General features: G+C 38.1%; 6 protein-coding genes across 8 annotated transcripts; 3 read left to right on the top strand and 3 right to left on the bottom strand.

Annotated features, from left to right (window-relative positions):
• On the top strand, positions 127 to 852 carry LOC18774002 (non-specific lipid-transfer protein 1-like). The gene is made up of 2 exons (XM_007206093.2): positions 127 to 526; positions 623 to 852. The coding sequence occupies exons 1-2, from the start codon at positions 174 to 176 to the stop codon at positions 630 to 632; spliced, it is 363 nt and encodes a 120-aa protein (XP_007206155.2). The 5' UTR covers positions 127 to 173; the 3' UTR covers positions 633 to 852.
• On the bottom strand, positions 1,627 to 4,582 carry LOC18773074 (transcription factor RF2b). Its single transcript, XM_020566842.1, has 4 exons — positions 3,682 to 4,582; positions 2,889 to 3,021; positions 2,534 to 2,618; positions 1,627 to 2,398 (listed from the first exon to the last, which is right to left on the bottom strand). Exons 1-4 carry the CDS (start codon positions 4,416 to 4,418, stop codon positions 2,028 to 2,030), a joined length of 1,326 nt encoding a protein of 441 aa, XP_020422431.1. The 5' UTR covers positions 4,419 to 4,582; the 3' UTR covers positions 1,627 to 2,027.
• On the top strand, positions 6,172 to 8,334 carry LOC18772232 (taxadiene 5-alpha hydroxylase). Its single transcript, XM_007205108.2, has 4 exons — positions 6,172 to 6,615; positions 6,778 to 7,346; positions 7,449 to 7,642; positions 7,780 to 8,334. Exons 1-4 carry the CDS (start codon positions 6,245 to 6,247, stop codon positions 8,083 to 8,085), a joined length of 1,440 nt encoding a protein of 479 aa, XP_007205170.2. The 5' UTR covers positions 6,172 to 6,244; the 3' UTR covers positions 8,086 to 8,334.
• On the top strand, positions 9,564 to 11,909 carry LOC18772165 (taxadiene 5-alpha hydroxylase). The gene is made up of 4 exons (XM_020565209.1): positions 9,564 to 10,130; positions 10,211 to 10,779; positions 10,869 to 11,062; positions 11,314 to 11,909. The coding sequence occupies exons 1-4, from the start codon at positions 9,763 to 9,765 to the stop codon at positions 11,617 to 11,619; spliced, it is 1,437 nt and encodes a 478-aa protein (XP_020420798.1). The 5' UTR covers positions 9,564 to 9,762; the 3' UTR covers positions 11,620 to 11,909.
• Positions 12,246 to 14,479, bottom strand: LOC18772159. Its single transcript, XM_007208579.2, has 3 exons — positions 13,690 to 14,479; positions 13,380 to 13,483; positions 12,246 to 12,695 (listed from the first exon to the last, which is right to left on the bottom strand). Exons 1-3 carry the CDS (start codon positions 14,380 to 14,382, stop codon positions 12,407 to 12,409), a joined length of 1,086 nt encoding a protein of 361 aa, XP_007208641.1. The 5' UTR covers positions 14,383 to 14,479; the 3' UTR covers positions 12,246 to 12,406.
• LOC18775518 (B3 domain-containing protein Os07g0679700) lies at positions 16,370 to 23,725 on the bottom strand. 3 transcript variants are annotated; one of them, XM_020566249.1, is made up of 14 exons: positions 23,315 to 23,725; positions 22,972 to 23,047; positions 22,661 to 22,799; positions 21,476 to 21,557; positions 21,252 to 21,353; positions 19,853 to 20,760; positions 19,620 to 19,716; positions 19,299 to 19,473; positions 19,059 to 19,135; positions 18,518 to 18,943; positions 18,325 to 18,374; positions 17,953 to 18,066; positions 17,814 to 17,881; positions 16,370 to 17,334 (listed from the first exon to the last, which is right to left on the bottom strand). In XM_020566249.1, exons 3-14 carry the CDS (start codon positions 22,771 to 22,773, stop codon positions 16,610 to 16,612), a joined length of 2,937 nt encoding a protein of 978 aa, XP_020421838.1. In that variant the 5' UTR covers positions 22,774 to 22,799; positions 22,972 to 23,047; positions 23,315 to 23,725; the 3' UTR covers positions 16,370 to 16,609. The 3 variants fall into 3 exon arrangements, with proteins under 3 accessions (XP_020421838.1, XP_020421836.1, XP_020421837.1); XM_020566247.1 differs by having other exon boundaries at positions 22,972 to 23,725; XM_020566248.1 differs by having other exon boundaries at positions 22,661 to 22,790; positions 22,972 to 23,725.

The following is a 27,979-nucleotide window of genomic DNA, read 5'->3' as shown; positions in this document are numbered from 1 at the left end:
AACGGTAACAGATAAATCTAAAAACCCTGTTCTGTTCTCTATCTCTAGCCACCCTTGTCGCATATACTTGATATGCTTAAAATTACTCTATATAAACCCCATAAATAAACAGGTGTTTTTCTGCACAAACCCAAAAGCAAAAAAAATAAAAGTTCACTGAGAAAATAGCAGCTATGGCAAAGTTACTGTGTGGAGTTGCATTGCTAACACTACTTATATGCATATTGGTGACTGCTCCTTGTGTCACAAATGCAACCATAACTTGTGGTGAGGTTACAGCTTTGCTCACTCCATGCATACCCTTTGGAGTTTTTGGAGGCACAGTGCCACCAGATTGTTGCAAAGGAATCAAAGGGCTCAATGCTGCACAGAACGCCACTGCGGAGGATCGAAGAATTGCATGCAGTTGCATTCAAGAAGGGGCTGCTTTGATCCCTGGGATTAATTATGACCGAATTAACACTCTTGGTGATGTTTGTGGCTCTCCCTGTCCTTACAAAGTTTACCCTTCTACTGATTGCTCTAAGTAAGCCTTCTACAATAAGTTTAATTGCTTATATTATGTATTGAAAATTAGATTAATTACTAATTAAATGCATGGATGTTTTTAATTTGTTTTCAGGGTAAACTGAATCTGTTGAAGCCGTGAGAGCTTGAAGGCGCTGTACTTTTGTGTTTGAGTAGGTGAGTAAGAATAAAAGCTTCTGGGAAAGCTGTCAGTTTTTGTTTAAGCACACAATGCTTTTGTGGTACTTTGGGGGTTCATATATAGTTTGTATTGTATGGATCACGGGTAATCCAAATTTATGATCTACTTAGAGAGATTAATAAAACGCTCCCCTTTTATATATACCACACTGATATTGAAGTCCACATAATTACGAATTATGTTCAGATCACGAATTGCGATTAAAGAATGAGTTTAGCATTTCTAACCAATTAGTTCTTGATCTTTTGAAAGAGATTCAAGTTTGAATTCTCTTGCCTAATCGATTAAAGAAAAATGCATTTCTATACGGGTACATTAGTTTGAGTTAGGATTTCCCATGAATATCCATAATCAATAAGGTGAAGGGGTGGTTAATAACAGTATTAGGTATAAGTTAATGGTAGAGATTTTGATTTATCGGAATTCAGTGCAGTTAACGAATTAGGCTCTCTCCCATATCTAGAACAAACCAAAATAGATCAAATTGCCCAACGTACTAACATAACCAAACTACTAGTAAAGATGGCCCAACTGATATTGGGTATCAGTTAGATTCTACTGATCCGGCCTTTCACAACTAACATGGGAAAATAAAGTGCTTGCTAAACAACACACTTTCCACATGAATGGTTTATGCTTTAGAAATCGTTAGTCCGCATGTGTAAGCGACTGACCGTAGTACAACTCACGGATGAAAGGAAATTTTGAGAAACCATCAGATAATCACCTGATTACAGGCGTGATTAATGCACTTCCTTTTCCTATATTCATACATTCACCTCACATGGTCAAAAGCAAAAGACAAAACTAGTCTCATGCGTTTAGGCCTAACATTATACCACATTGCCCAACCCGAAGAGGCTCTTGGAAAATAAAAACTAGATTCAACCTAAAGAGTTAATTGAGAACTGAAAACGGACAACAAGGGCATTTGTATTTCATGAGATAGAACAATCACAGTAGTGCACAAAGTTTACAAGGTATTAAACAAAACAAGATACAAAGGAAAGAGAATGCTGCTGTCCTGATAGCATTCGCTATATGCCCATGGGAATCACATTCCATTCCCAGATTTTCTAGCACCCACCCATAAAACCAAAAATTCAAATATTGAACAGACTGATGAAAAGGGTGCTTCCCCTTTTTGGGGAACACAGCCCTAAGAATAAACAATTAAGAATGAATCCTCGACACAAATTTAATAAATAATAAAATAAATATAGGGTAGCCTCTCTAAATGATCGGATGTCAATCTATGAACAATCTACCAGATACCGTGCCATGGACAGGTCAGAAGATCAGCAGCCAGCTTGTTGTGTCAAAAAGTGGTACTACTTTCACTTGCAGAAAGCGAGGGGCCTTCCGACTTCACGAGAGGTGCTCCTTTGGTACCGATGTCAAGCCCCTGTAACTGACCAACAGGTCCGTTCTGCATAATATCTGAAAAAGTATGAGAATTTGATTGATGCAGAAGATGGGTTGGCATATTAGACTGGGAATGATTGAATTGTGGCATCTGCATGTTCTGGTGACCAGCAGGTCCGGGTTGTTGTTGAAGTGGAAAATAAGCTGATGGATGGTTGTATGGCATCTGGTGCATTCCCAAATTGAATGATTCAGAAGGACTCATCATCTCCCCTGTGGCAATCTTGAGCCTCTCGACCTCTTTCTTCAGTGCTTCATTTAGTGCTGCATGACAAATTTCAAGCAAAATCAGTATCTGTTGGATAAAATGGAACATGGACCATTCTCTTTAGATGTAATTACGATACAATATATTATGCAAGTATCAAGTATGATACAAGTTGGCATTTTGTTGCTTACCATCACGCAACTGGGCTTGTTGCTCCATAGCTTGTAACCGAAGCTTAAGCTCTGTGTTTTCAGTACTCAGACCTGTTGTATCCCTCTATACAAGACAACAAATAAAAAAAAGTCATAATCCTTCAACAAATTAACAGACATTTGTGTGTATATATGCGTGCACTTCACACATGTGCACAAAAACACTCTTAACAACCCGACAATGTTGTTACATGTAGGATACTGGTAACGTTGGAGGACCATAAATGGCCCAAGTGAGATCTATCATGTTTTAATTTAGTGCAGTGATGTCAAAACAGGTTGTGCACATGTTAAGTACAGTTAAAGAAAGCTGCTAAAATACACCAACACAAACCTGGAATAATGTGAGTTGGGCAGAGAGAGTGGTGGCTTCTGTTTGAAGGGTCTGAACTTTGCGTTCAAGTTCTTGTATATAGCGAGCCTTCCTTTCTTTTGAGCGAGCAGCAGACTGCCTATTTGCCAGTATCCTATATATGACAATTAAAATGTGAGACGGAGCTCCCGAAAATCACTAAAGAGGAAAGAACTAAAAGAACTTCATAGGCATACAAATCTTGCCATCATACATGCAAAAAGCATATAACATGATTGAAGAGGAAAATTATGATGCATAAGAACGAATCTCAAAGTAGGAAAATGGTGGAATTTCAGTTCAACAGATCCACATATTTCCGGATTGATGCAATTATTATTCTCCAAAAGTCCAAATACAACCTTCATGCAATTGGATTCTACTAAACACTCGATCTCAATTCATCTCTACCCAAAGCAATTAGTTGAAAACCCAGAAACAACCAATCTCTACAAGTGAATACTAGCAAAGGCAACGCCTTTTATCAGAAAAATAGCGGGTTTGTGTTGTGGTAGCATCAATCACTCCTAGTGTTTTAGTGTTTATTAATAACAGCATAAATACTTTCTAATTGTAACAGACTCGATCAGGGGTCACGTAAAGTAGACGTTTTGCAATTTCTCAAATTCAATTTCATGCCAAATTCAGCATTATACGTTTGTGATTTCCTTAGACCCAAAATCCAAATAAGATTCATTTTCACGTCCCGCGTTTTCTCGGCAACCAGACACAGGAAAATGAAGCAACCCAGGAAAAAAGATAAAATTTTGCACACCTTTTGGCGCGTTTGGGATCAAGGTTCCAGAGCTCAGCGAGCTTATCAGGAGGCATGGCCTTCTTGGCCTCCATGACCTCCCCAAACACACCGGTTGACGTGGACGACCCATCCACCGAGCAGCTATGCCTGTGCCTCGACGACCTCTTCTCTTCTCCCTCACCACCACCACCATCATTTACATTGGGCTCACCAGACCCATCATCAGGCCCACCATTGGGCCCTTTATTACCACCACCGCTCTGATCCGAGCAATTGCACCCACCGAGCTTGTCGAGGTCAATGTAGGTGGAGAAGAGGTCCTCCTCCGATCCCATCTCCTCGAGACTCGCCGTAGACGATCCGCCCTTGGACTGATCCGGCGCGGACAGATCCATCATGTCCTGAGGCAACCGGAAGCTCACCTCCGAGTGGGCCCTCCTGTGGCTATTGTGATGGTGGGGTCCAGCTTCCGCTGCTGCTGCTGCGCCAGCTTCTTCTCGGATGAAAGGTTTAGGGGCGTTGGAATTGCCCAGCATTGTCAAAGTCAATGATGTGAGCGAGGAAGAAGACGATGACGTGGCAGCTACTCCAGAAGCATTGGCATTGTTGGAAATGCCAATGCTTCTGGGGAGAGGGATTGGATTGGATTTGGGGTTGGGATTGTTGGAGCTGGCGTTGTTGATGGAGATGAATTTAGGGTTAGGGTTGGATTGATGTTGTTGTGGATCTTGCATTGGTCTGGTTTCTGTGGACATTGTGGGTTTGTGTGTCCCTCCCTCCCATGTGTTTCGCTTCCTTTCTGTCACGAGGAATTATTCACTCTCTTTCTCTCTGTTTCTTTTGTTTTCTTCCAATTTTACCTCGCTTGCAAGAAACATATAGTAAATATGTATTCTCTCAATCTCAATCATTTTGTTTTACTTTAATTCAACATCATACAAATCTTGCATATCATTCATAATGTTATTTCCAATTTTAGATGGCATAACATTTGTCCGACATAATTAAAATGTCTCATATTGAAAAAAAAAATATGTTGAAATATCTTAAATCTTTCTTTACCTCTTGACTTTTGAGAAAAGGTGAAAATGTAGACCCTTTTGTTCCTTCCAACCATGGTGAGGTGACTAGTAGGTGAGTAATTGAAACCTACTACTTAAATAGATTCACAAACTTGTTTTGTGGAGGACACTTGCAAGTGTTAGTAAACATTACATCTATTATTACATATGTGGGTTCACAATAGTGAATTCACTCTGCCCCCACACCACACTTGCATTATCAAACGAAGATACCAATTGCATAACTTTTTTCATTCTTAGAAGAATCCAAGTAACAATTTCCTCAACGCGTTTAGAAACTAGACTCTCATCAACTTGGGTGACTAGATGACCATGATCGAGAAGCCATCAAATCAAATCAGACCGATCGAGAAGTCTTAATTTGAGGAAGGATAATGTTAGGCTTACCACATTTTTCATACCACATTGTGTACCACCTCTTTAATAGAGGTGGAGCCCACTAATACAATAGGGCTCACCTTTATTAAAAAAATAGTATACAATATAATATTAAAAATGTAATAAGCCTAACATTTTTCTTTGAGAAATATGTTAATCCAAGCCTCTGCTACTGATCATAGATCTCATATGACCTAAAATTACAGTGGGGTCCAGTAAAGGCGGGACCCTACCCAATAACACTCTAAAACTTGTCCTTGTTCTAGGCAAGTCAGTTTACCCATAGTTAGCGGAGCTTGACTAGACAAGGACATGATTGGAATCTGGAAAGCAAGCCAATGAAGCCATGGGCAAGGAGGGAGGGAGATGGGAGCTTTGACTGGACAACTGTCCATGGACATGGACCATGTGTAATTGTGTATGGGCGGGCCACAGAGGGGTGATACTCAAATTCCTGCTTAATGGCTCCATTGGCTAACAGGGTGGAGTGATATTCAGTGGAACATAATTTCTTTTTCTTTTTTTCATTTGGAGAGAAATTTCTAGTTTTCATTTATAGTTATATTTCAAAGTTGGTTTGGAGAGCTTATCTTAAGTTAATACAATAAATATCACTTTATGTTTGTGATATTTACACCAAACTGTGAGACCGCATTGATAAATTATAGACCACATTGTGTAATAGAGTTGGTATGCAAATGTAGTACGTCTAACATTGCTCTATTTACACATCTGTAGTACAAAGAAAACCATTATTTTGGCCTCCTTTCTAACATGACACTATTCATGAGATATAACAAATTTGTTCTGAACATGCATAATCAATTAGATATTATTAATACTATCTCGTTGCTTGATGATGATCGATGTTTAAAATGGAACCCTCTTGTGTTTATCGATCATGCCATCATCCATGATTCGAAAAAAGAAAGAAGAAAATCACCAAGTCTTTTAAAATACAAACAAGTTGTTGAGAAACTATAAGAAGGTTCCTTCGTTTACTTTTTGTTGCTAGATTATAATATTTCCCATTGCTTTCAATCAAGTTTTCTGCTGCCGGCCCTTGTTGAGCATGTATATGTATTGACTTCAGCTTGACACTCTGCATCTTCTGTACAAACATGGCTTTCAATTTCATTCTAGTAATTGCAATCACTTTGATCGTAGCTTTCTTCCTTTCAAAATTTATGTTCAAGGGTCAGACCAAAAATCTGCCAAAAGGGTCTCTCGGATATCCCCTAATAGGAGAGACATTTAGCTTTCTGCGAGCACAGAAACAAGATCGAGGCCCCGAATGGCTGGAAGAGAGAACATCAAAGCATGGACCAGTGTTCAAAACCTCCTTGATGGGTTCCCCAACTGTGGTTGCTGTAGGTCAAGCAGGCAACAAGTTTGTATTGGGCACTGAAGAAGATGTTCTTTCTGCCAAGAAACCAGTCGCCCTAGTAGCCATTGCTGGAAAACAAAATATATTTGAGCTCACAGGGTCAAGGTAATAATCCCCTCTTCAATTTGTATAGAAATGTTCTACTGTCAAACAGTTTAGCACGATATATTGCAAGATGTTTGAATGTGCGATCTATATTGACAGTCTAATAGCCTAACATGCTAGATGTCTGGTACGTACACTCAATTCCGTATATATGTAGTGCAGGTACAGATTGGTAAAGGGAGCAATGGTGAGCTTCTTAAAGCCTGAAAGTCTTCAGAACTATATCAAACAGATGGATGAATTGACCAAGATCATGTTACTAAGAGAAACAGAAAACAAAGACACCATAAAAGCTGTGGTCACCATGAAGAAACTTACATTCAACATAGCATCCAGCATACTTTTTGGCATCAAGGATGAGCACACTAGGGAGGTTTTGTTTGATGATTTTTCTTTAGCCTTCAAAGCAGGTTGGTCTGTTCCTATTAACTTCCCTGGCACTGTTTACTGGAGGGGCCTAAGAGCCAGGTCAAGGATTGTCAGTAGGATTTTGCCAATACTCAAGGAAAGAAGGGAGGAGATTTTACAGGGGAAACTGAGCCCTACAAGCAATGTGTTCTCTTGCTTGTTAGCATTAAGAGATGAAAATGAACAGCCAATTTCTGATGATCTGATCTTGGACAATTATGTCACATTGATGATAGCTAGTCATGACACTTCTGCCACACTTATGAGCCTTATGATATGGAAGCTGTCTACAGACTCTGAGATCTACAAGAAAGTTTTAGATGGTATAGTACTAATTGATTATAATATATTGCACTATGTAATTATATATCCTTTTTGCTAATGCCACTTAAATTTCTCTCCCACTTAATTTCATTGCTTTGTAGAACAAATGGACATTTTAAGGAAGAGGGAGGAGGGAGCAGAAGATAGGCTAACATGGGCTGAGATACAAAAGATGAAATACACATGGAGAGTTGCACAAGAGTTGATGAGGATCATCCCTCCTGTGTTTGGCAGCTTCAGAAAAGCACTTAAAGACACTGAATATGGTGGCTATGACATTCCCAAAGGATGGCAGGTAACAATCAACATTTCTGATCATCATCCCAAGCACAACATAATTTGCTTCTAAATGTTCTGATGACAATTTGGTTTAAGGTAAGTTGTGAATTCAAATCTCATGGAGAATGTTAACATTTTGAGTCGGTTTCGCAGGTGTATTGTGTGTCTCATGGAACACACATGAACAAAGAGATATTTGAGAAGCCCACAGAGTTTGATCCATCAAGATTTGAGAACCCATCAAAGCCAATCCCTCCCTATGCTTATATTCCATTTGGAGGAGGCCTGCACACTTGCATAGGCAATGAGTTTGCAAGAGTGGAAGTACTCACCACCATCCACAACTTGGTGACAATGTTTGAGTGGTCTCAGGTGTTCCCTGATGAAATAATCACGAGGCAACCAATGCCATATCCATCCATGGGCCTTCCAATCAAGATCAGACCAAGAAAGCTTTAATTAGTCAAAGGCTTGTTATGCTAATGCCATATGCGTTGGATGCTTCCTTTTTTTAATTAATGGGGAGAGAGGTTTCGAACTTGAAACCTCTTCCGACATTAAGAATAGAAGTATTTTAAACTAAGTGCTAGTTGGTACACGTGTTGGTTGTTAATACTTTTTTTTCCCGCTTGAGTAATCGTTTTTCTGTAATCATCATTAACTATAAGTCAAGCAGTCTATATATCTCATGAACTTATATTAAAGCTTCTTTTTTTTTTTGGATGGGTTTGTAGCTCAAATAGTTAAGAGTAGTTATTTTTGCACCCGATGTCCTGTGTTTAGTGGCGGATCCAGGATTCTCGGGCCAAGGGGTCACAGTGTAAAAATTTCAGAAAAATTTTAAAAGAAAATAACACTAAAAAACAGAAAAATAGTACTTCCATCCAAGCTTCAATCGACGAGTTTTCTTTTGAAAACATTGCATTATAGCTTCATAAATAATTTATTTTTCAATAATTTTAGGTATTTTTGTTAATGTCTGATCTAAAAGAGAATATATATATATTTTTTATAAAGATCCCCATCTTCTTCTTCACAGTTTCACTCTTTGCAACATCCACCCCAATCCTCTCTCCCGAGACCTTCTCAACATTTTTTTTTTAATAACTATATATAATATAACATGTTTGCTGTTGTTGGCGTGCCTACATTCCTCTTCCCATTCCCTGCCACTTAAACTTTTGCAACTGCTCGCCTGAGACCTCCACAGCCAAATGCCGGCATCCCAAGGGTTCAATTGACCCCTCTTGTGTCTTGGTGCATCCGTCCTTACCTGTGTCTGAATCACCATCCCTCTAACTTTGAGTGTATCAAAAAAACAAAGTTTTTTTAATTTTTTTAATTGAAGACCATATATTTTCTTTTGTATTGGGTTGAGAACTTAGAATCAAGCATTTACAAACCTTTCCTAATAAATACCAAAATTGCTAAGCAATTTTATAAAAAGAAAAAGACATCTGTTATTTTAAAAAAATAAATAGTAAAATAAAAGAATTATTGTACTACCACATATTGGAGGGTCTTCTTGTATTTGGCTGCTAACAGTTTGTTAATAGAACCCATGTATGCCTAGGACCACAAACAAAATGCATTTTTAAATTTACATGTCACTATTAGTCCATAATTATTGGTGTGTACTACAACCTAATTATTGTCCTTTAATAATTTTTAACAAAGTTTTCTTTCATTTTTGTGGCAGATCTGAGCACTACTAGTGATTAAGTAAGAGTATTATAATATATCAGCTGCCACATTACGTAATTAATCAATCAACAATTGTGCGATCACAAAATTTGTTCGATTTAGCATTTATCATTGTCTTCTTGGTGACTACCTAATGAAGCCATTAGGCAATCTATCTTTTTAAAAATAAATTAAAAATAAAATTTTAGTGTGTTTAAGCACTGAAGGGCTTGTGATACATCTAAGGATCATGAAATGAGCTCAGCATTTTGTAGTGTTTTGTTGCCATTGTTGTAGATTATTATTCCCATCACCTTCACATTCGTCATCCTCATCTCCCAAGTTTTGATTTCTTAACATTTTTAAGTTTGTGCCTGCCATGGTTGGTTGAGCATATGTATATATTCATTCAGTTGGCTTTGCTTTGTCACTCTGTATAAAACTTGTACAAAAATGACTTTGATTTTGGTAATTGCAATCACTTTGATCATAGCCTTCTTCCTTTCAAAATTTCTGTTCAAGGGTCATCAGGCCAAAAATCTCCCAGGAGGGTCCCTAGGGTACCCCTTACTAGGAGAGTCCTTGAGCTTTCGGCAAGCACAGAAGCAAAATCGAGGGCCTCAATGGTTCGAAGAAAGAGTATCAAAACATGGGCCAGTTTTCAAAACCTCCTTGATGGGCTCCCCAACTGTTGTTGTTACTGGTCAAGCAGGTAACAAGTTTGTGCTTGGTGCTCGAGATGATGTTCTTGCTACCAAGCAACCACCCACCCTTGCAACCATTGCCGGAAAGGAAAACATATTTGAACTTACTGGATCGAGGTAATAGGCCCTCTTCAATTTGTTCGGAAATGTTCACTTGTTGGTTCAATATAGTGAGACTGTATATTTATGTAATGCAGGTACAAATTGGTAAAGGGAGCAATGATGAGCTTCTTGAAGCCTGAAAATCTTCAAAACATTGTCAAACATATGGATGAATTGATCAAGACCATATTGCTAAGAGAAACAGAGAACAAAGACACCATAAAAGGTGTGGCCACCATGAAGAAACTCACATTTGAAATAGCATCCAGCATCCTTTTTGGCATCAAGAATGAGCACACAACAGAGGCTTTGTCTGATGATTTTTCTTTAGCCTTCAAAGCAATTCCCACTCTTCCTTTCAATATCCCTGGCACAGTGTACTGGAGAGGCCTAAGAGCCAGGTCAAGAATTGTTAATCGGATTCTGCCAATTCTCAAGGAAAGAAGGGAGGAGCTCTCAAAGGGGAAGCTAAGCCCTACAAGTGATGTGTTCACTTGCTTGCTAACATTGACAGATGAAAATCAACACCCAATTTCTGATGATATGATCATAGATAATTATTTCACCTTGATTATTGCTAGTCATGACACCTCAGCCATTCTTCTCAGCCTAATGATATGGAAGCTGTCCAGAGACTCTCAGATCTACAACAAAGTTCTGGACGGTATAATAGTAATTTCAATTATTATTTTTTTTTGCTTAGCAGCTTAATTATGCCAAATTATATATCTTCTTTACTTTCATTGGTTGCAGAACAAATGGACATTTTGAGAAAGAGGGAGGAGGGAATAGATGATGGGCTAACATGGGCTGAGATACACAAGATGAAATACACATGGAGAGTTGCACAAGAGCTGATGAGGATCATCCCTCCTGTGTTTGGCAGCTTTAGAACAGCAGTTAAAGACACTCAATATGGTGGCTATGACATTCCCAAAGGATGGCAGGTAACATTTTCTTTTATAATGTTTGTGACCATAATACCGTCACGTTGTTATATTATTAATCAACTTATTATTATATAGATGAGCGACAATTTTACACTTTGAATCTAGATGTCTCTCCTCAACATTTTAATAAATTCACACGCGTTATAACACAAACTGATTAATTACATCAATAACAGCCTTACAAATCAAACCGAAAATTTTCTCATGAATATCTAATTTACACTTGATGATTATATGGGAATGTGCAGGTGTTTTGGATGGCACATGGAACTCACATGGACAAAGACATATTTGACAAGCCTACAGAGTTTGATCCATCACGTTTTGAGAACCCATCAAAACCAATCCCTCCCTACACTTATCTTCCATTTGGAGGAGGCCTTCACACTTGCATTGGGAATGAGTTTGCCAAGATAGAATTACTCATCACCATCCACAACTTGGTGACAAGGTTTGAATGGTCACAAGTTCACCCTGAGGAAGCAATAACCCGTAAACCAATGCCATATCCCTCCATGGGTCTTCCAATCAAGATCAAACCAAGAAAGCTTTAATTAGTACAAGGCTTGTTATGCCACATGCTGTGGTTGTTCATGTTGTTCGTTTTGTGCTTGAATTTCTTGTCCTTCGAATGAAAATCATGGATGGAAACTTTTAATGCATTATAAATTAAGCTTCTCGACGAGTATGCTATGATTTATTTTGTTGTGATGTTGTAATAAAGTTTGCTATATCTTGTTCGTATCAATTCGTAAATAGGATTTTATAATACGTGAATGATGTACAGAATAAGCATGTAAAGCTCGAATGTATATTATGAAAATAATCTCGCTTTTACAGTCAATTTAGGTTTTATCTGCAAAGAATTTTTCATTTTCTCTTCATTTTGTCATTTTGCATTGCCTAGATGCCATGAGAAAATATGTTTTGTAAGAGCATATCATATGGCCTCACATTATTAAGTTTTGATTTCTCAAAGCTGGGCCTTATATATGGCCTTTAGATGAAGTTCTATCTCTTAACCGTTGGATCAGACTAACCAATTTCATCCAACAGCTAACCAATTTATCCAACGATTGGCCATATATATAAAGCCCTCACTATAGAATGACTCCAACCAAATCAGGCATTAGTTGGGTCTACAAATTTTCCCACCCTGCTGGGTCTAGGGCTTTTCCTAAATACCATCATCATCCATGAAATATATATCATTTCTATAAGTTGTTATACAAAACTAAGATCCACAATAAATTAATTAAGCAAAATCCAAGATAAAACATCGGAAAAATTGTTTGGGAAATAAGTTGAGTAACATAAGAAACCCAAAGAGAGAGAGAGACTCTAAAAAGGGAGGTGGTGACGGTGAGTTGGTGAATAAGGAGAATAGGATGAACTATTCATGACAAAAGAATTTGGGCTACTGCTTGTATTATGCGCTGTGTTTGGGGTCCGTGGAGTCACCGGGGCCATGGGACTTCGTGATCTCGGTGACATCATCGTGCTCCCGCCATAGGCCCCGTTGTTGCCGCCGCTCCTTCTTGGCCCTTTCTCAGCCCATTTCAGCTCAGCTTGCTTCACAATGAGGGGATACCTTGAAAAACATCCAACCTTTCCTGCTCTTTGTATGTACCTATGGGGGACAATAACATACACAAAATTAACATTATTTTTATAAAATAAACAATGAAATGAAAGATTGGGGTGTCCAAAACCAAAACGTCTTTGTTGTTTCTTGTGTTGTGGAGGTTGTTCTTGTATTTGGCCGCTATACCAACAAAGGGACGGCAAGGCAAATTTATGTTACAATCTTTGGTCGGCCCCCATTAGATAATTTACGTGTAGGGTGACCCTAATTGCCGGCCTTTATTTATTTATTTTATCATTTCTTTGTTCGTTTTTTTTTTTTTTTTTTTGGATGGGTAGCTGGTTTGTGATTAATATAGTTTTTATCAATGGCCATTGCTACTAGTATGTAACAAGTAAATGTTAGGAGGATTGCAAATTTGTTTTCTTCTCATTATAATTCATCACCTTATGCGAAAGTTGATATGTTCAACATTACTTGAACATAATAATTGTTATCGGTGTTCTTGAGTAACAGAGTGATATTCACCACACTAAATGACTTGATTAGCCGACAAATAATCCGTCTATTGACAACCAACCATAATAATGTACGTAATTAGCATAATCAGAAAATATAATCATTCAACATTTAGTCATATGATGGGTATATTATTGTTGGCTTGAGTCAAAAAGTCTAACAATTGTATGATATAGGAAAATTAATCGGAGTTTAACTTGATCAGCATACCTTTGACTGAATCGCCTCCCTAAACATTCAACGCATTTTCTACCTTCTGTCATTTCTCCCATCCCTAACATCACACATTGTCTACAATACACTCTTCCACAAACCTGCACACAAAATTAATTACTATCATCTCTCATCCATCTTTTCCACGCATAATAATATTAAATGAAAAATATCAAAATGATCTATTTTAGTTTTCCCTACCAATTTACAATATTTGATGCATAAATATTGTTGGGATGATATTTGGTATCTGATCACATATTAACAATGTATCAGATATTAGTAGATTTGTTCAAATAATACGTACCAAGCAACGGTGGCGGAAAATATAGATGTAGGTGCTGCAAAGAGTGCAGATATTCGAGTGGGGAATTCCAGGCCTCCTCCGTCCTCCTCTGTCTTGCTGCCGGTTATACACGCCGGAAGCCATGCTTATACCACTCACATCATGATCATAAGCCCCCATGCTAGTCTCCAACCCATGCCTCAATCCGCCGCCGGCATGACATGTCGGGCCAGTTGGACTATTCATATGATGATTATTTATGACATGGCCATCATGACCATGACCTTGATCATGGTTATGGCCATGACTCCCTCGAGATGCATGGCCATGGTGCATGCCATGATCATGTCCGAGGTCATGATGGCTGTTCATCTGGTGATGATCAAGATGATGATTGACATGACCTCCATATGGACCTGCATGGTCAACATGGTGGTGGCTGTGGTTAATGTTGGATGCCTGCAGGGCTCTGTTGAAGTCAAGGCTTGGGAGTTTGGTCAAAGGAGAGGGGGAGGAGGGTTGTGTGGTATATTTGAGCTTAGAAATGGGATCCAATAATATTGGGTTTGGTTTTTTCTTTTCGGATGATGCGATTCGGTTTAGTTGGAGCTCTGCAAAGTCTTGGAAAGTGAGGTTGACTGACTCATCTGGTATCCCTTGATACATGTCTTCAAGCTCCATTCTTGCCTTTGCCAATGTTGCCTTGTCCCCCATCGCTAGCTACGTACAAATTTTGAGAAAGATGTTGAAAGCGGGGCAGGAATTAGATGTGTTTTAAGAGGGAATTAATGTTGAAATTAAGGAGGAAGAAAGAGGGTTTATTAATAGGTTGTATTGAGAACAAAAGACGGTAATAAAAAGACAAGTTAAAGGGCCGGTCGTAGACATTAAACATCATTCTTTTCTCCCATATTGAAACAAGGCAGGTCTTAAGGATTGTGATATTCATTAAACAAATGCATTTGCTTATGTACCCCTCAACTCTATCTATCTGACAGATATGTAATTGAGCTAATTAATAAACCTTGAAAGATGGATGAGAAAAGCCAATTGGCTTTTCTAGTTCACGAGAAATTTTTCAACCGTGATATGATCACGTAGTATTATCAATTCATTCATATTATAATACGTGTATTTATTATATACCATCATACTAAAATTCTTTTTGTAGTTCACGAATTGAAATTTATAAAACAACCAAGTAGAGGAGACATGACTAGCTAATTGGGTACATTACAATATACAATCATACATTGACCCTTGTCGTGTGGTATATTCCTTAATTATAAACAGGAATTATGTTTGATACTTAATGATCTGGCTTCTCTCCTAATTCATCTTTAAAATCTCAATTTAATAAGTGCAACCTATAAGTTTGCTAATATTGGTGAAAAATTGGAAAAGAATGCCATGTAGAATTACTTGGATATGATCAACCCGGCCAAGGATAAAACAAACCTTCGGCCGGACAAATTCTTTTATATACTGCCAGACTGCAGGTAATGAAATTGTCTGCTGGTGTCAAAACATGGGTCTAGACTCTTGACTCTTGCTTGGTGATTAGGACCCATAATTGGATGTTATCATAAACCCAGTCACATTAAGGTTTATGGATGAAACAAGGATGGCGATTATTAACTGGATATCTTGGTTTTGTTAGGGTTCAAGGATGGAGCAGCATAAACAAGATGCCATATTTTATTTTTGGCTTATTTAGTGTTTCACCTCTTCAAAACGGACGCTCAGTCTCACTTTATCCTCTTAAACTGAAATTTTCTCACTTAACCCGCTAAATCTCAAAAAATTGCTGAAATTTTCCCACTTTACCACTTCGGTCCATTTTCATCCACAAAACCATTAAATGTGCTGACGTGGCATGGACATTCTAGTATTTTTAGCTCCTTATCTTTTCTCTCTCTTCTCTCTCTCCATCTATTCTCTCTTTTCTCCCCTCCTGGACCCAACCTCCATTTCACCCCACTCCCCTCCTCCCTCATCTCTCTTCTCTCTGCCTCTCTCTTCTCTCCCCTCTCCTTGCCAAACCCAATGCCCACCCCAAACTAACCCTCCATGGAATTACTCAACACACCCAAACCACCATCACTCAAAATTTAAATCATAATAAATAAATAAAACTCCTCAACAGCCACTCCCCATCTTCTTTCTTGGCAAAGATATTGAGAGTCAGAGTCAGAGAGAGACATATATAAGAAAGAAGAGGAGGGAGGGGATGGGGTGCGATGGAGGTTGGGTTCGGGATGGGAGAGAATAGAAGGGCAGAGGGACAGAGAAGAGAGAAGATAAGGAGCTAAAATTACTAGAATGCCCATGCCACATCAGCATACTTAACGGTTTTGTGGATGGAAATGGACAAAAGTGGTAAAGTGAGAAATTTTCATCAATTTTTAAAGATTCAGGTGGTTAAGTGAGAAAATTTCAGTTTAAGAGAATAAAGTGAGACCGAGCGTCCATTTCAATGAGTGAAACAATAAATAAACCTTTATTTTATCATGTGGAATTTAGATTAAGTTCGATTTGAGATTCTTCAATCTTCCCGGATGCAAGTTGAGTTAATCAAAAATTTATTAGCATTGCATACATGGGTTAAGCCAGTAACATTAACATGATATTGACAGGGTGCCTTCCTAACGTCGGAGTTTGCTCTTTCGTAAATTAGAATAGTTTAATATACTTTAAACTATCGTTTGTATTAAAAAATTATTGGCGTTCCAATTGCAAGACTAGGAAGGCGATCATGCACCGAGCAGACGGTAGTTTATAAACACCATGGATTCGTCTGTTTTGACTTGGAGGTAAAGGCATTCATTGACTCTATGGAACTGGTAGAGATGTATAACACTGCCCATTAAAAGTAAAAACAAAATAAAGTTATACTTTGACAACCAAAAAAACAAAGAACCAGGGCAACAGCCGGATTGTTTCAGTCTGCATCACCTCTACCCTCACAGTCCCACGCCGCAACAGCTGAAAGGCAGCCTTCATTTGACAGGCGTCTTTCACTCTCATCAGTAGCTTGTGTAAGTAAAGAGGAACCAATACCTGCCTGTGGCTCGCACATCATGTTTGCGAGGCAACTTTCCTTCCTGTAGTTGTTTAATGGTTGGGAGACAGCGTCAGCAAGCCTCAACAAGGTCAATCCTGAAGCCTGCACATACGGGTTGGGTTCACAATTCAGATCAATTTGTCCAGCGGTGGAACTTTCAGCCACATCAGCTTCAATTCTGCTCTGGCAGCCTCCATTCTCCGATGAATGATTCATATGCAACCCAACCTCTGTTGATGTGCCATTTATTTCTGACTCATCCTTGTGGTTGTTATTATCCTTCTGAGCATTCTCTGCTTCACGTTCTGATTGGCGTTTCTTCTTGCGCATCATGAGGGTTTTGAAGCGCCGTCTAACTGTCAAGCACACATTGCATGTGCATGTTGGCTTGTGCTTGCCCTTCCCACTTGGTGGTTGAATGCATACTATGCAAGTGCAGCCTGGGCGGTGACGTGGATGTCTGGTGGTGGCTCCAACTGATTGCTCACCTGAGTCAACCACATTATCTCCCAGAATGGCAGCACTAGCCAGGGCATCCAAACCAGAAGGTTCGTGTACTTGGGTTTCCGTACAGTTCTCTATGATTCTTCGCTTCTTTAAATCTGGGAAAATTTTAAAGACAGCCAAAAAATCAGAGTAATAAATTCATTGATGTTACAGACAATTTTGTTTTTTTACAACTTAGTGAACAGAGACACCAAACAATCCAGTCAGTTATTGAGGTTTCTATCGCAGGCAACAAACTTCTTCTGTTCAGAGAAACTTCATCCCCTGAGCAGATAACAATGCAAGCAACCCAAAAATATGCACAACACTAAGCGAGCATGTAAAAACATGAGATGTCCATTTCAACAATTCTTATAGCAACGACTCGGGCCTTTTACAAATCCAAGTAAAAGCTAGATCTGTATCAGTGCTTGCTGTGACGGATGTTTTCGGACACAACACATGCATATGTTCGATAAATGTATTATAAATATAATAAGAAAAAGATTTCAAAATAGTAAAATGCTACTTTGTTATTCAAGGAACACCTCTTTAACATAGGGCTGTAGAAAAAAGACGTAGGTTTGAATTATACCTTTGCTTGCTCTTAGAAGACTATCGAAATCCTTCTGGCTCATCTCCTCTGGTGCAGAACATGAGCGCCTGTCAGGATACAAAAGAACCACAATCAATCTTACATCTCATGTACATAAGAAAAAAGAAAAAAGTTGCACCTGCTTGTATCCCAAGAATTTTCTGAACATGTCCACTTTGGAGGGAGAAGAACATCGGCAGGCAACCTCCGCCACTTGGAGCAATCATCGCATTGAGCCCATTGTTCCTGTCTCCTGAAATATAGTGCCAGATATTCAGCAACAGAGGTGTTTTTCACATTGCACGCAAAACAATTAGTCCTCAATGTACAGTATACTGCCTACCCTATAAGGCATGTGTTCATGTGCCAACAAGTTCGATGGCTACATTACAAGGTTTAATAATGGATTCAAGAGGTTCGAATATGCTCTTTCAGGTGGCTGGGCAGAAATACAATCCTCTTTCTCAATATGATAAAGTAACAGAACATAGTATATCTCACAAATACTTACTCAGATGATGAGGCAGTGAATAGAGATCTCTTCCCAAAAACTGGGGGCTCCTAGAAGAAATAAACAACATTGATCAAATAACTAACCAAAGAACCTAATGGAATTTGAACATTTAAAAGGTTGAATCTGTCTAAGCATCATTAGCATACATGATTTCAGATAACAAGAGGGGCACTCACTATAACATACTTACATCATACTCCTCAAATTCATGATCTTCAATAGTGACAATGCTTGGTTTGACACTCGGGGGTGGACGAAGCAAGTCCTGTGCTTCTTCCCATGTCAGCCTCAGCTCCAGAACATCTTCACTATGCATGAGCAACCTCTTGCTTTTTGGCCCAATATTTCGGGCCCTCTTCTTGTCAGAATTCGACACTGGCTGCTGCAGCAAATCCTCACTTGTTCTGTGACCATGATAATCATTTTTATGCAAGCTCATATCCCCATCAGTCAAATGCAAATGTTCTGATAAAGCATGTAGGTGAGGATCCTTGCTTCCTGTATTTGTTTGGAAAAGGCCGGGGTGACCACTTCCAGTTGCTGGATTCTCAACAACACTAGGACAGGAAGTTTCCCCAGGAGTGCTGCCGTTGGGAAGGATAGATGTTTGGGGGTCCTAAGTATTTAACATTTGTATATAAATGTCAGGTTCCATCAGAACAAAAAAACAAAAAACAAAAATGCAGTAAGATGATGCAGATTAGATGGAATATGCAACTATGAAACTTGACCTGCATATCTAGCGATTTGGATGCCTTCCGAAATCCCATTACAAGTCTGCCTCCAGGATCTATCCGACTGAATGTCACTGCAATAAATGAAATCAGATCAAAATTCAGATTTGTGCTGGGAGTTTTTTTTTTTCTTCTTTTCTTTTTCTTTGTGGGGAATGAGAAAGCTGAGAGATTATCTGGAACAGTGAAAAATGTTTGGACTTTTTTGATCTCTCTACCCAGAATATAGAAGCATACCAGTATCACCCGCTTGCAATTGCATAGACTGTATGCAAGGTGTTACACCTTCTAAAACATACATCCTGCTATTATTATTTGGCCAAAATCTGAACTGAAACAGCCATTCATTCCCCTTCACATCTTGAATCTTTATAGGAAGGCCTTCTGATTGAGAAATAGGAGGAAAATACGCCTGCATTCAACTCCAGTTCATACAGATGTGCCAAGGGGGAAAGGATACATAAAGGACAGATAAGGAAAGGAATGAAAAATAATTTTCCCCACCCGTCCTTCCCAAAGTTGTAAATAACATAATATCGTTAACTTGTTAATTTTTACCTCAGCACATGCTTTTGGGAGAACCAGACGACCAATTCGACCTGCATCACTAGCACTCAACACCTTCTCAAACAGTGGCACAATAGTAGAATTCAAACTTAAAAACATAATTAAGGCAAACACTGCATTCAAACTGACATATAATCAAAAGCTTTAACCATACATTTACCAAGTAAGAAGTGTTTAAAAAATATGTGAATTTCAAACAGAAATTCTGAATTAATCAAGGATACTCTCCAGATAATTTCTGCAGCTCTTGATCAGTAATCCTCGGCCAGTATCGAGGAAGTAACTGATTCTTCCCCCGCCCTTCAGCAGGTGGCCTTGCAACACGCACATTAGGAAATCCACCTTTATTTGTCTCTGAACTCATAGCGACACCAGGTTTCAAGGGCTTGGGCAAAATAGGCCTAGATTTTTGCCCCTGTTGGAAGGAAGAAGGTGTCTTGCTCTGTTCTCTTCCATCCACAAGCCCTTGTTGGAAGGAAGAAGGTGTCTTGCTCTGTTCTCTCCCATCCACAAGCCCTTGTTGGAAGGAAGAAGATGTCTTGCTCTGTTCTCTTCCATCGAGAAGCCCTTGTTGGAAGGAAGAAGATGTCTTGCTCTGTTCTCTTCCATCGACAAGCCCCTGCTGGAAGGAAGGTGTCGTGCCCTGTTCTCTTCCATGCCCCTGTTGAAAGGAAGAAGGTGTCTTGCTCTGTTCTCTTCCATCCACAAGCCCCCCAGGAAAGGGTTGTACAAAACTTGGAGTTGCAGATGGGGATCCCAAAGTCATACTCAAAGACGGCTGAGAGGATGATTTATTCATATCTTCTATCATTGTTCTACCATTGTCTGATTTGGAAAATGTCAATGATCCAATAGATGGCTGAGTGGTACTTGAAAATCCCAAGCCAACTTCCCCCTTATGATTTATCACTTCTTCTTGTTTCTTTTGCACAAGGGATACATTTATGTCACCTCTCTGAGGTTGAGGCAAAAGGTTGGATTCATTTGCCTCCATGATTTTGCACAATTGCAAAAGTTTTCCTTCATCAACAGTATTACTAAATGCTCCATTCTGAACAACAGTAGATTGCCGATCACTATAGTTACTAATTTTCAATCCACCAAATCCATTCAGAACATCATCATTCTGGATCTGCACATAAGAAAATAAGAATCCATGAAAATCCTATAGGTCATCTGTGCATGTGCATGTGCATGTGCATGAGCAAGAGAGAGAGAGAGAGGGGGAGAGAGAGAGATATATATATATATTGTGACGGATAAAGACCAATTTCTTATATATTCGTTAAATAGCAATAGAGTATCTAAAATTACTAATGGGAGACAATGAGCATTGCACAATATTTTGGATTGCCATCTATTTGCATAGGTTTGCCGTTGAGCAGATGAAAACAGAAGAATCAATGCTATGAATCAACAGAGAGTACAACTATGATATATATAACTAGTTTATTTGTTTTCTTTAACTTCATAGATGCATAAATTTATGTTCTTATGACTGAAGTTAACTATCAACAATGGAAGCGAAAGAGAGAGTTTAATGCAAATGCATCATTCACTGGAGATCAAGATAGTGACTTTAAAATGGGAATATAATAACCAAAATCCTGAATTTGTTCATACCACACGAGGTTGAGAACTCTTTGCACAGCTAATACACCCTACACCCCCATAGTCCAGGCACTCATACAATGACTTCGAGACTATGCATCCACAGTGGAGAGGCTGCACAAAATTGAACAGATTTTAAAAGTAGGTCAGATAGAGTGAGGGAGGGGGTGAGAGAGAGAGAGAGAGAGAGAGATTGAATAGTTGTTTTTTCTAAGATGACCAAACGGCAAGCTAACCTTGCGGCACAAACTGCAGTCCCTCCAACCACTTTCCCCCGCATGGAATTTATCACAGAAAACTAATTTCTCATATGCAGCTCTGGAGTACATGCAGTGCCATGGTCCAGCATAAAATATATTAGAAACCATCAGGGAAATAGATAAGATGTTGTGTGTGTGTGTGTGTGAACAAATGAACACCAGCATTAGAGATGACATGTTTACAACATAAAGTAGAAGTGCAGCATTCCTTAGACAAGAGATCACAAATGAAACTCATTATCCAAAGCATGAAACACAAGGCAGAGTAGGTACACATTTCCACTAGCATGGGTACACATACAGAAGTTGAATTATCATGCATACATATAAAAATTCAACATACAACAAAACATAAAAGTATATCATATAGACAATGAGATTCTAAATTGCTCAGCTATTAGTATGGGAGAAAACAAACAGATCAAATAAGGCTAATTCTTTTCCCCATATTTACATCTGATATCAAGTGACTTCCGAAAGATTAATATACAGTTCAAAGAGATTGCAGTCAATCATTCCCATCAAACTTTGAAACCACAAAAAAAGATATAGAAGCTAATTGTAGATATTATAAAATGAATAATACTGTAACATCTGAAACAAAAGTACTTGATATGAATCATAAGCACCCCTACATTAAGATGAATATGCCACAGTTAGGCTCTCAAAAGGCTGGCTGATGTACTTTCAGCCCCAATTACTTGGCTGGTTTCATTATGGATATTCAGAAACTTGGGTATATGGGAGATATAAATTGGTCAAACTACATAGATAACAAAATTTCAGCACGGTTTATTGATCATTCTCAAAATGCTCTATGGTCATAAGTAATTCGGCAATTCTCTAATTCCTGTATTTCTCCTTTGCATCAAATAAGTTGATTATCGACAATGTTGCTAATTCCTTCATGGCCCACGCTAAAAATAGAAAAAGCTCATAAATAAACGCAATTAGCCAAAATTCAACAACAATAAAATCGCAACATAAATAAAAATCACAACATAAAATGGCTGCCTCCTCTGAACCCACAATACACATAAAATCCCACGTGAACAAGTAAAACCCATAATCCCACAACGCCCTTCCACCACCGTATCAACCACACAACAGCTGAAAAATTAAAACTTGGTAAGCCAAATTCTAAAAGAGGACAAAAATTACCCGCACTTGAAGCATAGATGGGCAAATCCACCAGATCGTAAAGGCCAACCTTTCTTCCATTCGTGCGTATTAGTCGTTCCACACAAAACATTCATGCAAATCTTGGACCCCATTATCCCAAATTCAACCCCTGCAAACCCTTAAATCAAACAAACAGAGCAATCAAACTCAAATCCCTAAACCCCTTTTGACTAAAACCCAGAAATTTAAACAGCAAACACAGCATTCAGCACAATCATGCACAACATTTGAGATTGGCAAATCACTAAACAAAAAACAAAAAAAACCGCAAAAGAAATTAAAAATCCAACCTTTTTTTGTCCAAATCTGCAAAACCCAAATCTTGAAAACGACTAGTCATTCAAATACTGAGCAGAATAGAGTGAGCTGCGGAAGAAGAAACGAGTCAAACTCAGTGGGTTTTTACCGTTTCACAAACGTAAGTCGTAACGGCGAGTTGGGGTGGGGGGTTTTGGGCTCTGTGGGTAAGACCAAGAAAGAAAGCGTGTATTTTGTATAAGAAAGAGGGTAAGAGAGAGAAGGGGAGAGAGAGAGAATGGGGGAGAGAGAGAGAGAGAGAGAGAGAGAGAGAGAGAGAGAGTGCATGCAAAGCAACAGATGCATAAAATGCATGCACGACACTTGAAGACACACCGCTTAACAAGTCGTCTCCTTTTTTACTCGATCATTGACACACAGTGTACACTGTACACTCCCCTTGTATTTTCAGTTTTCCTATTAGGACACTGATACGCTCACCGACGGTTTCGTTCTTCTTCCTTCCTCCTCGTTGTGGGCTTGGCTTGGTGAGCTATGACTTGTCACTTTGTTGATTTTTTTTTCTTTTTCTTTTTTCTTTTTTTTTCAAGGAGAAGAAAAGGGGCTGCGCTCTGATCACCGAACATTGCACCCACTTTGCATGATGCCTTGGGTTGTGTTGTGCCCATTATGATCTTATCTGTGCAGTAATTAATTATGGGCTTAAAAGGTAATTTCATCCTTGTGTTTTGTTGGGATTTTAATTTTTAGTTTTGTGTTTTCAAATTTGAAAATTGTTAAACACACACAATCAAAAAAGTGCAATTTATTTTGTTTTCACAAACGATGAGATATTTACAAAAATAGTTTTTGACTTTCAACACACTTACCACTCCTATTAAGGATTTATATGAGTTGAATCTGAAATATTTTTCAATAAAATATAGATAAAAAATTAAATTAACTCTTTAAACGTAACATATTATACACGTATTTTTCACATAAAATATCATCCTTTCTTTCTTTTTTTGATCTTTTTGTTTTTCTTATAGCAAAAATGTGTGAATAAGGAAGAAACCAGTTAGGCCCCTCTCCAAGTGACAACGCATACCTTGGCTAGTTATGACTTCACGAGCCACCATATTGAATCTCTTTCAACAAGAATTGACTACATCCTTCGCTCGTAAATCTTTATCACATTTTGCCCCTTTGAATCATTGAAAGACTATTTGGTGAACAAAACGTATTTAAATTCTCTATCAACGTATCATGTAAGGATTCAATCACAATTAGTGGCAGATTTAAGGGTTTAATTCATCACAATAGTTATAAATTTATACAACTTGAATTGCGAGTTCTTTTATACAAACAATATTTTAGGAGAATGAAAAACGTCAAGTGTAACGATAACTGCTCTTAACCATTTCAGGAACAAACTTGTTGTTAAGCATGCATCAAAGCGATGCATCAGTTGAAACACAGTAAAAAATTTCAATTAGAAAATATGTAGTTGTGTGCAAGTATCATAGTTGACACTAAAAAGACAACAAAGTTGCCCCAATAAAATGTGAAGCATGCCTAATAATTTGGTTGATATGACTTCATGAATCAAAGTAAAAGCCAATATGATTGCCACACCATAACTGATTGTCAAACTAAACTAAAAGGAGTGTTTATCTTTAATATATCAATTGGATCCAAACCCCCCAAGAAGGAAACTGCATACCATTTACAGCCTCAAATGTCTTCAAGTGAATGAACATAACAACACCTTAGCTACAGAAAGTAATTCTCAATAAAATCAAAGTGAAAAATTTGTAGGGACATGACAATGACATGGTGGAGGAGATGGGTTTGCTTCGTTTCTGGGTCAACTCTTTGACTTTGAGTTCATGTTGGGTTTGGGTCAACCTCAGTAGGCTCAGTTCAACTATGGCCCACAAAAATGGGCTCACCTCAAGTGTGCAGCCCAACCACATTTCACTCCAGTCCGGTCCAGTATGATTTGTTTGTTTTCTGGTTTTTTTTTTTTTTTTTTTTTTTTTAAATCGGTGATTTGTTTTCTGGTTTGTTTGAATAAAACTAAATTATATGATTTGTTTGCCTTATAATATTTAACACATTTATTTGAAAAATACGATGAAATTTTGAAAGATTCTTAGACAGCTATTACGTATCAATTATCATATATATATATATATACAGAGAGCTTCCATTGAGGGATCCCTCAAATAAGCTTATTTGAGGGACACCCCTTGTAGGCCCCACTCCGGATTATATTTCACTAATCCAAACCTTCTATTTTGTAGATACTCATTCAAAGATCATCTCTACAAAAACTCACTTGAATCCGATATCATTTGACCACTCAATTAAGTTATTGAAATTTTAGCATTTTTTTGAAGCACCGTGTTCATTGATTTTGTAAGACACAATTGGATGTCGAAATGGTTTCCGATTTGTCTAATTTTTTGTAAGGATGATCTATGAATGAAGACCTAAAAAATAGATGGTTTGGATCATTGGGAAAAAAATTGTAGGGTACCCTAAAAGGCGTCCCTCAAATAAAATTATTTGAGGGATCCCTCAATAGAAGGGGACTGTATATATATATATATATATATATATGGATTCCAGAAAAGAAAAAAATTGTGAATAGTCAAATGTACTCAACCGGATTCTGGGATTTATAGGCCCAAATTAGCGAGATTCTTACTACAGATATTACGTGTCAATCATATGTAATTTCTTGTACGTAATCCTATATTTTGTATATCAAATATGTTTTATGAGGAAAAAGTAAGTATAATTATATATAAACACAGTGTCTTTCCAGTAGTTAAATAAGAGGGTTATTTTTTGGGGGCTCCATTTAGCTTGGGAAGATGGGTTTCGTACTGTGGAGGTTGAATGTGACTCTAAGTCTGTTGTGGATCTTCTATTGAATCCTCCCAGCCATACTCATCCTCTTTTTAGCATTACCAATTGTTGCTATCTGCTGATTCAGAAGGAGTGGTGTTGCTCTGTCAAGCACATTTTTCGTGAGCAGAATTTTGCTGCTGATTCTTTGGCTGCTATGAGCCATGATCTTCCCTTGGGTTTACATATTTTGGATTCAGCTCCTGGTGTGGTTGTTGAGCTCCTTGCTGCTGATGCCAGAAGTTTGGCTCGTCCAAGGATGAGTGTTTTGTAGTTCTTTTTGTGTTGTTTGGGCTTTGGCCCCTTTTTTACCAAAAAAAAAATAAGAGGGTTTTACCCAGACTCAAACCGTATTTTCCCCAAACCTTCTATACTTAAATTTTTAGTCCACAACTTTATTAAATTGTTTAAGAATAGTTTAAGTCTAATTTTTTTTTTCATAGATAACCTTTATTCATTTAATCTTTTTAAATAACTTCATAATTTAATTTTTTGAACAATTTGCAAATTCCATAAATATAATTTTATTTGAGAAATAGGTGGGTATTTATAAAGTTTGGAGTGAGTTTTGGAGTTGGATATGATTTAGATTAATTAAAAATATTACTTTAACTGTTGGATTTAAATTTCAACCGTTGGATCTTTTTTTTACCGTTAAAATAGCTTTGATTTAATATGGATCGTTGATTTGGGTTATTGTTGGAATTTTAAAATAAATAAAAAGTGTTGCGACACCAGTAAGCGACACATGGCGCCCTATTGATTCTTCCTTGCACATGGGCTGCGTCAGCCTTAAGTGGACTCCACCAAAAAGGTTTCCAGTTGAGGCAATAGCTGGGCTGGTATTTAGACGTTTGGGTTTTCCCAAATTTTAGCCCCTTACTTTTTTTTTTGAATTTGAGAGAGAAATTGGGCTAAAATTTTAGATATTTTAGATTTAGCCTCATAGGTTGGAGATGGAGATGGCCTAATGTATTTCTCAGAATTAGTCACATGTGACATTTGTCTAAATTGAACAAGACTTAAGTCATTGCTAATTATTATCGACTAGGGGCGGACGCACGTTGGGACAATAGGGTCGGACGACCCCTTGGAAGGCTGAAAAGTTGGCAAGGCACTCCATGAAAGCCCCCTTGGACAGCTGCTGGAAGCCCCCTTGTATGCACGCCAACTGCTCGACGAAAGTCCCAGGAGGCAGAAGCTTTGATGTGCCTTGCGCGTCTCTTTTTTTTTTTTTTTTTAAACAGCCTTGCCAAACGACGTCGTTTGGTCCAAGGCTCAGTCAAATTTTTTTTTAAATGACCTGGCCTCAAAACGACGTCGTTTTGGGCCAGTTTAAATAGAAAAAAGAAGAACACAGCCCTTCGAATCTGCACAGCAGTCCCAAACCCTTCATTCCCAATTTCACACCTCCTCTTCCCACCCTGTCAAACCCTAACCTCCGACAACCTCCATCAACTCTTCGCCAATGGCCCAGTGCCGATCACCGCTGTCGTTCGGAATTTTTGCACTAAACCCCTTTGGCCACATAATCCTGGATCCGCCACTGTTATCGACTAGTGGGGTAATTTCATGGATTATTTTGTGCACATAAGGAAAAAAATTTGGGTGTAAATCGTCACAATACCACATTATATGTTATTAATTCATGTGCTATAAATATAAGTGGACCGTGTACGACAAAGATTCGTATAGAACGTGAGGTTATTACCGCACCAAAAAAAGTATGAATTTACAATCAAAGAATTACACTATCAATCATGTATTAATTGTTGACAACTTAAGTGATCAGATGATTGAGTTCATCATATGCCACTTAACATCAATGACTATCCTTTTACACTCAAATAGACTCTGCTGAAAATTGATTAAGGAGCATCAATATTGCAAATGGAAATGCTATTTATCTATCTATATATATTGTATAAAATTAAATTTAAAAACCCAATGTGAGTGGCATGCAATTATGAAAACTCACAAATTCGTGTTAATATATAAATAAATAATTAGTACGTGTGTATTATGAGATACTAGCTAGGATTATATATGATCGATCTTTGAGTATCCTTGTAGATCCCATGATTATTTTAAGGATCGATATTAGATAAATATAATCCCATAATTTTACCTTTTAGTTACTAA

Source organism: Prunus persica, chromosome G6 (genome assembly GCF_000346465.2).
Source record: "Prunus persica cultivar Lovell chromosome G6, Prunus_persica_NCBIv2, whole genome shotgun sequence".
Lineage (NCBI taxonomy): Eukaryota > Viridiplantae > Streptophyta > Magnoliopsida > Rosales > Rosaceae > Prunus > Prunus persica.
This window is presented reverse-complemented; position numbering and strand designations above follow the sequence as displayed.

Coding starts and splice junctions, on each gene's coding strand:
- LOC18772232 (XM_007205108.2), top strand. CDS start 6,245: ATGGCTTTCAATTTCATTCTAGTAATTGCAATCACTTTGATCGTAGCT. Junction 6,616..6,777: donor TTTGAGCTCACAGGGTCAAG/GTAATAATCCCC, acceptor TATGTAGTGCAG/GTACAGATTGGTAAAGGGAG. Junction 7,643..7,779: donor ACATTCCCAAAGGATGGCAG/GTAACAATCAAC, acceptor TCGGTTTCGCAG/GTGTATTGTGTGTCTCATGG.
- LOC18773074 (XM_020566842.1), bottom strand. CDS start 4,418: ATGTCCACAGAAACCAGACCAATGCAAGATCCACAACAACATCAATCC. Junction 2,619..2,888: donor CCCAACTCACATTATTCCAG/GTTTGTGTTGGT, acceptor TGTCTTGTATAG/AGGGATACAACAGGTCTGAG. Junction 2,399..2,533: donor ACAAGCCCAGTTGCGTGATG/GTAAGCAACAAA, acceptor TTTGTCATGCAG/CACTAAATGAAGCACTGAAG.
- LOC18775518 (XM_020566247.1), bottom strand. CDS start 22,773: ATGGGGTCCAAGATTTGCATGAATGTTTTGTGTGGAACGACTAATACG. Junction 18,067..18,324: donor TTCACTGCCTCATCATCTGA/GTAAGTATTTGT, acceptor ACTATATTTCAG/GAGACAGGAACAATGGGCTC. Junction 17,882..17,952: donor AATTCTTGGGATACAAGCAG/GTGCAACTTTTT, acceptor GTATCCTGACAG/GCGCTCATGTTCTGCACCAG.
- LOC18772159 (XM_007208579.2), bottom strand. CDS start 14,382: ATGGGGGACAAGGCAACATTGGCAAAGGCAAGAATGGAGCTTGAAGAC. Junction 13,484..13,689: donor TTTTCCGCCACCGTTGCTTG/GTACGTATTATT, acceptor TTTTGTGTGCAG/GTTTGTGGAAGAGTGTATTG. Junction 12,696..13,379: donor GGGAGGCGATTCAGTCAAAG/GTATGCTGATCA, acceptor TGTCCCCCATAG/GTACATACAAAGAGCAGGAA.
- LOC18772165 (XM_020565209.1), top strand. CDS start 9,763: ATGACTTTGATTTTGGTAATTGCAATCACTTTGATCATAGCCTTCTTC. Junction 10,131..10,210: donor TTTGAACTTACTGGATCGAG/GTAATAGGCCCT, acceptor TATGTAATGCAG/GTACAAATTGGTAAAGGGAG. Junction 10,780..10,868: donor CTACAACAAAGTTCTGGACG/GTATAATAGTAA, acceptor CATTGGTTGCAG/AACAAATGGACATTTTGAGA.
- LOC18774002 (XM_007206093.2), top strand. CDS start 174: ATGGCAAAGTTACTGTGTGGAGTTGCATTGCTAACACTACTTATATGC.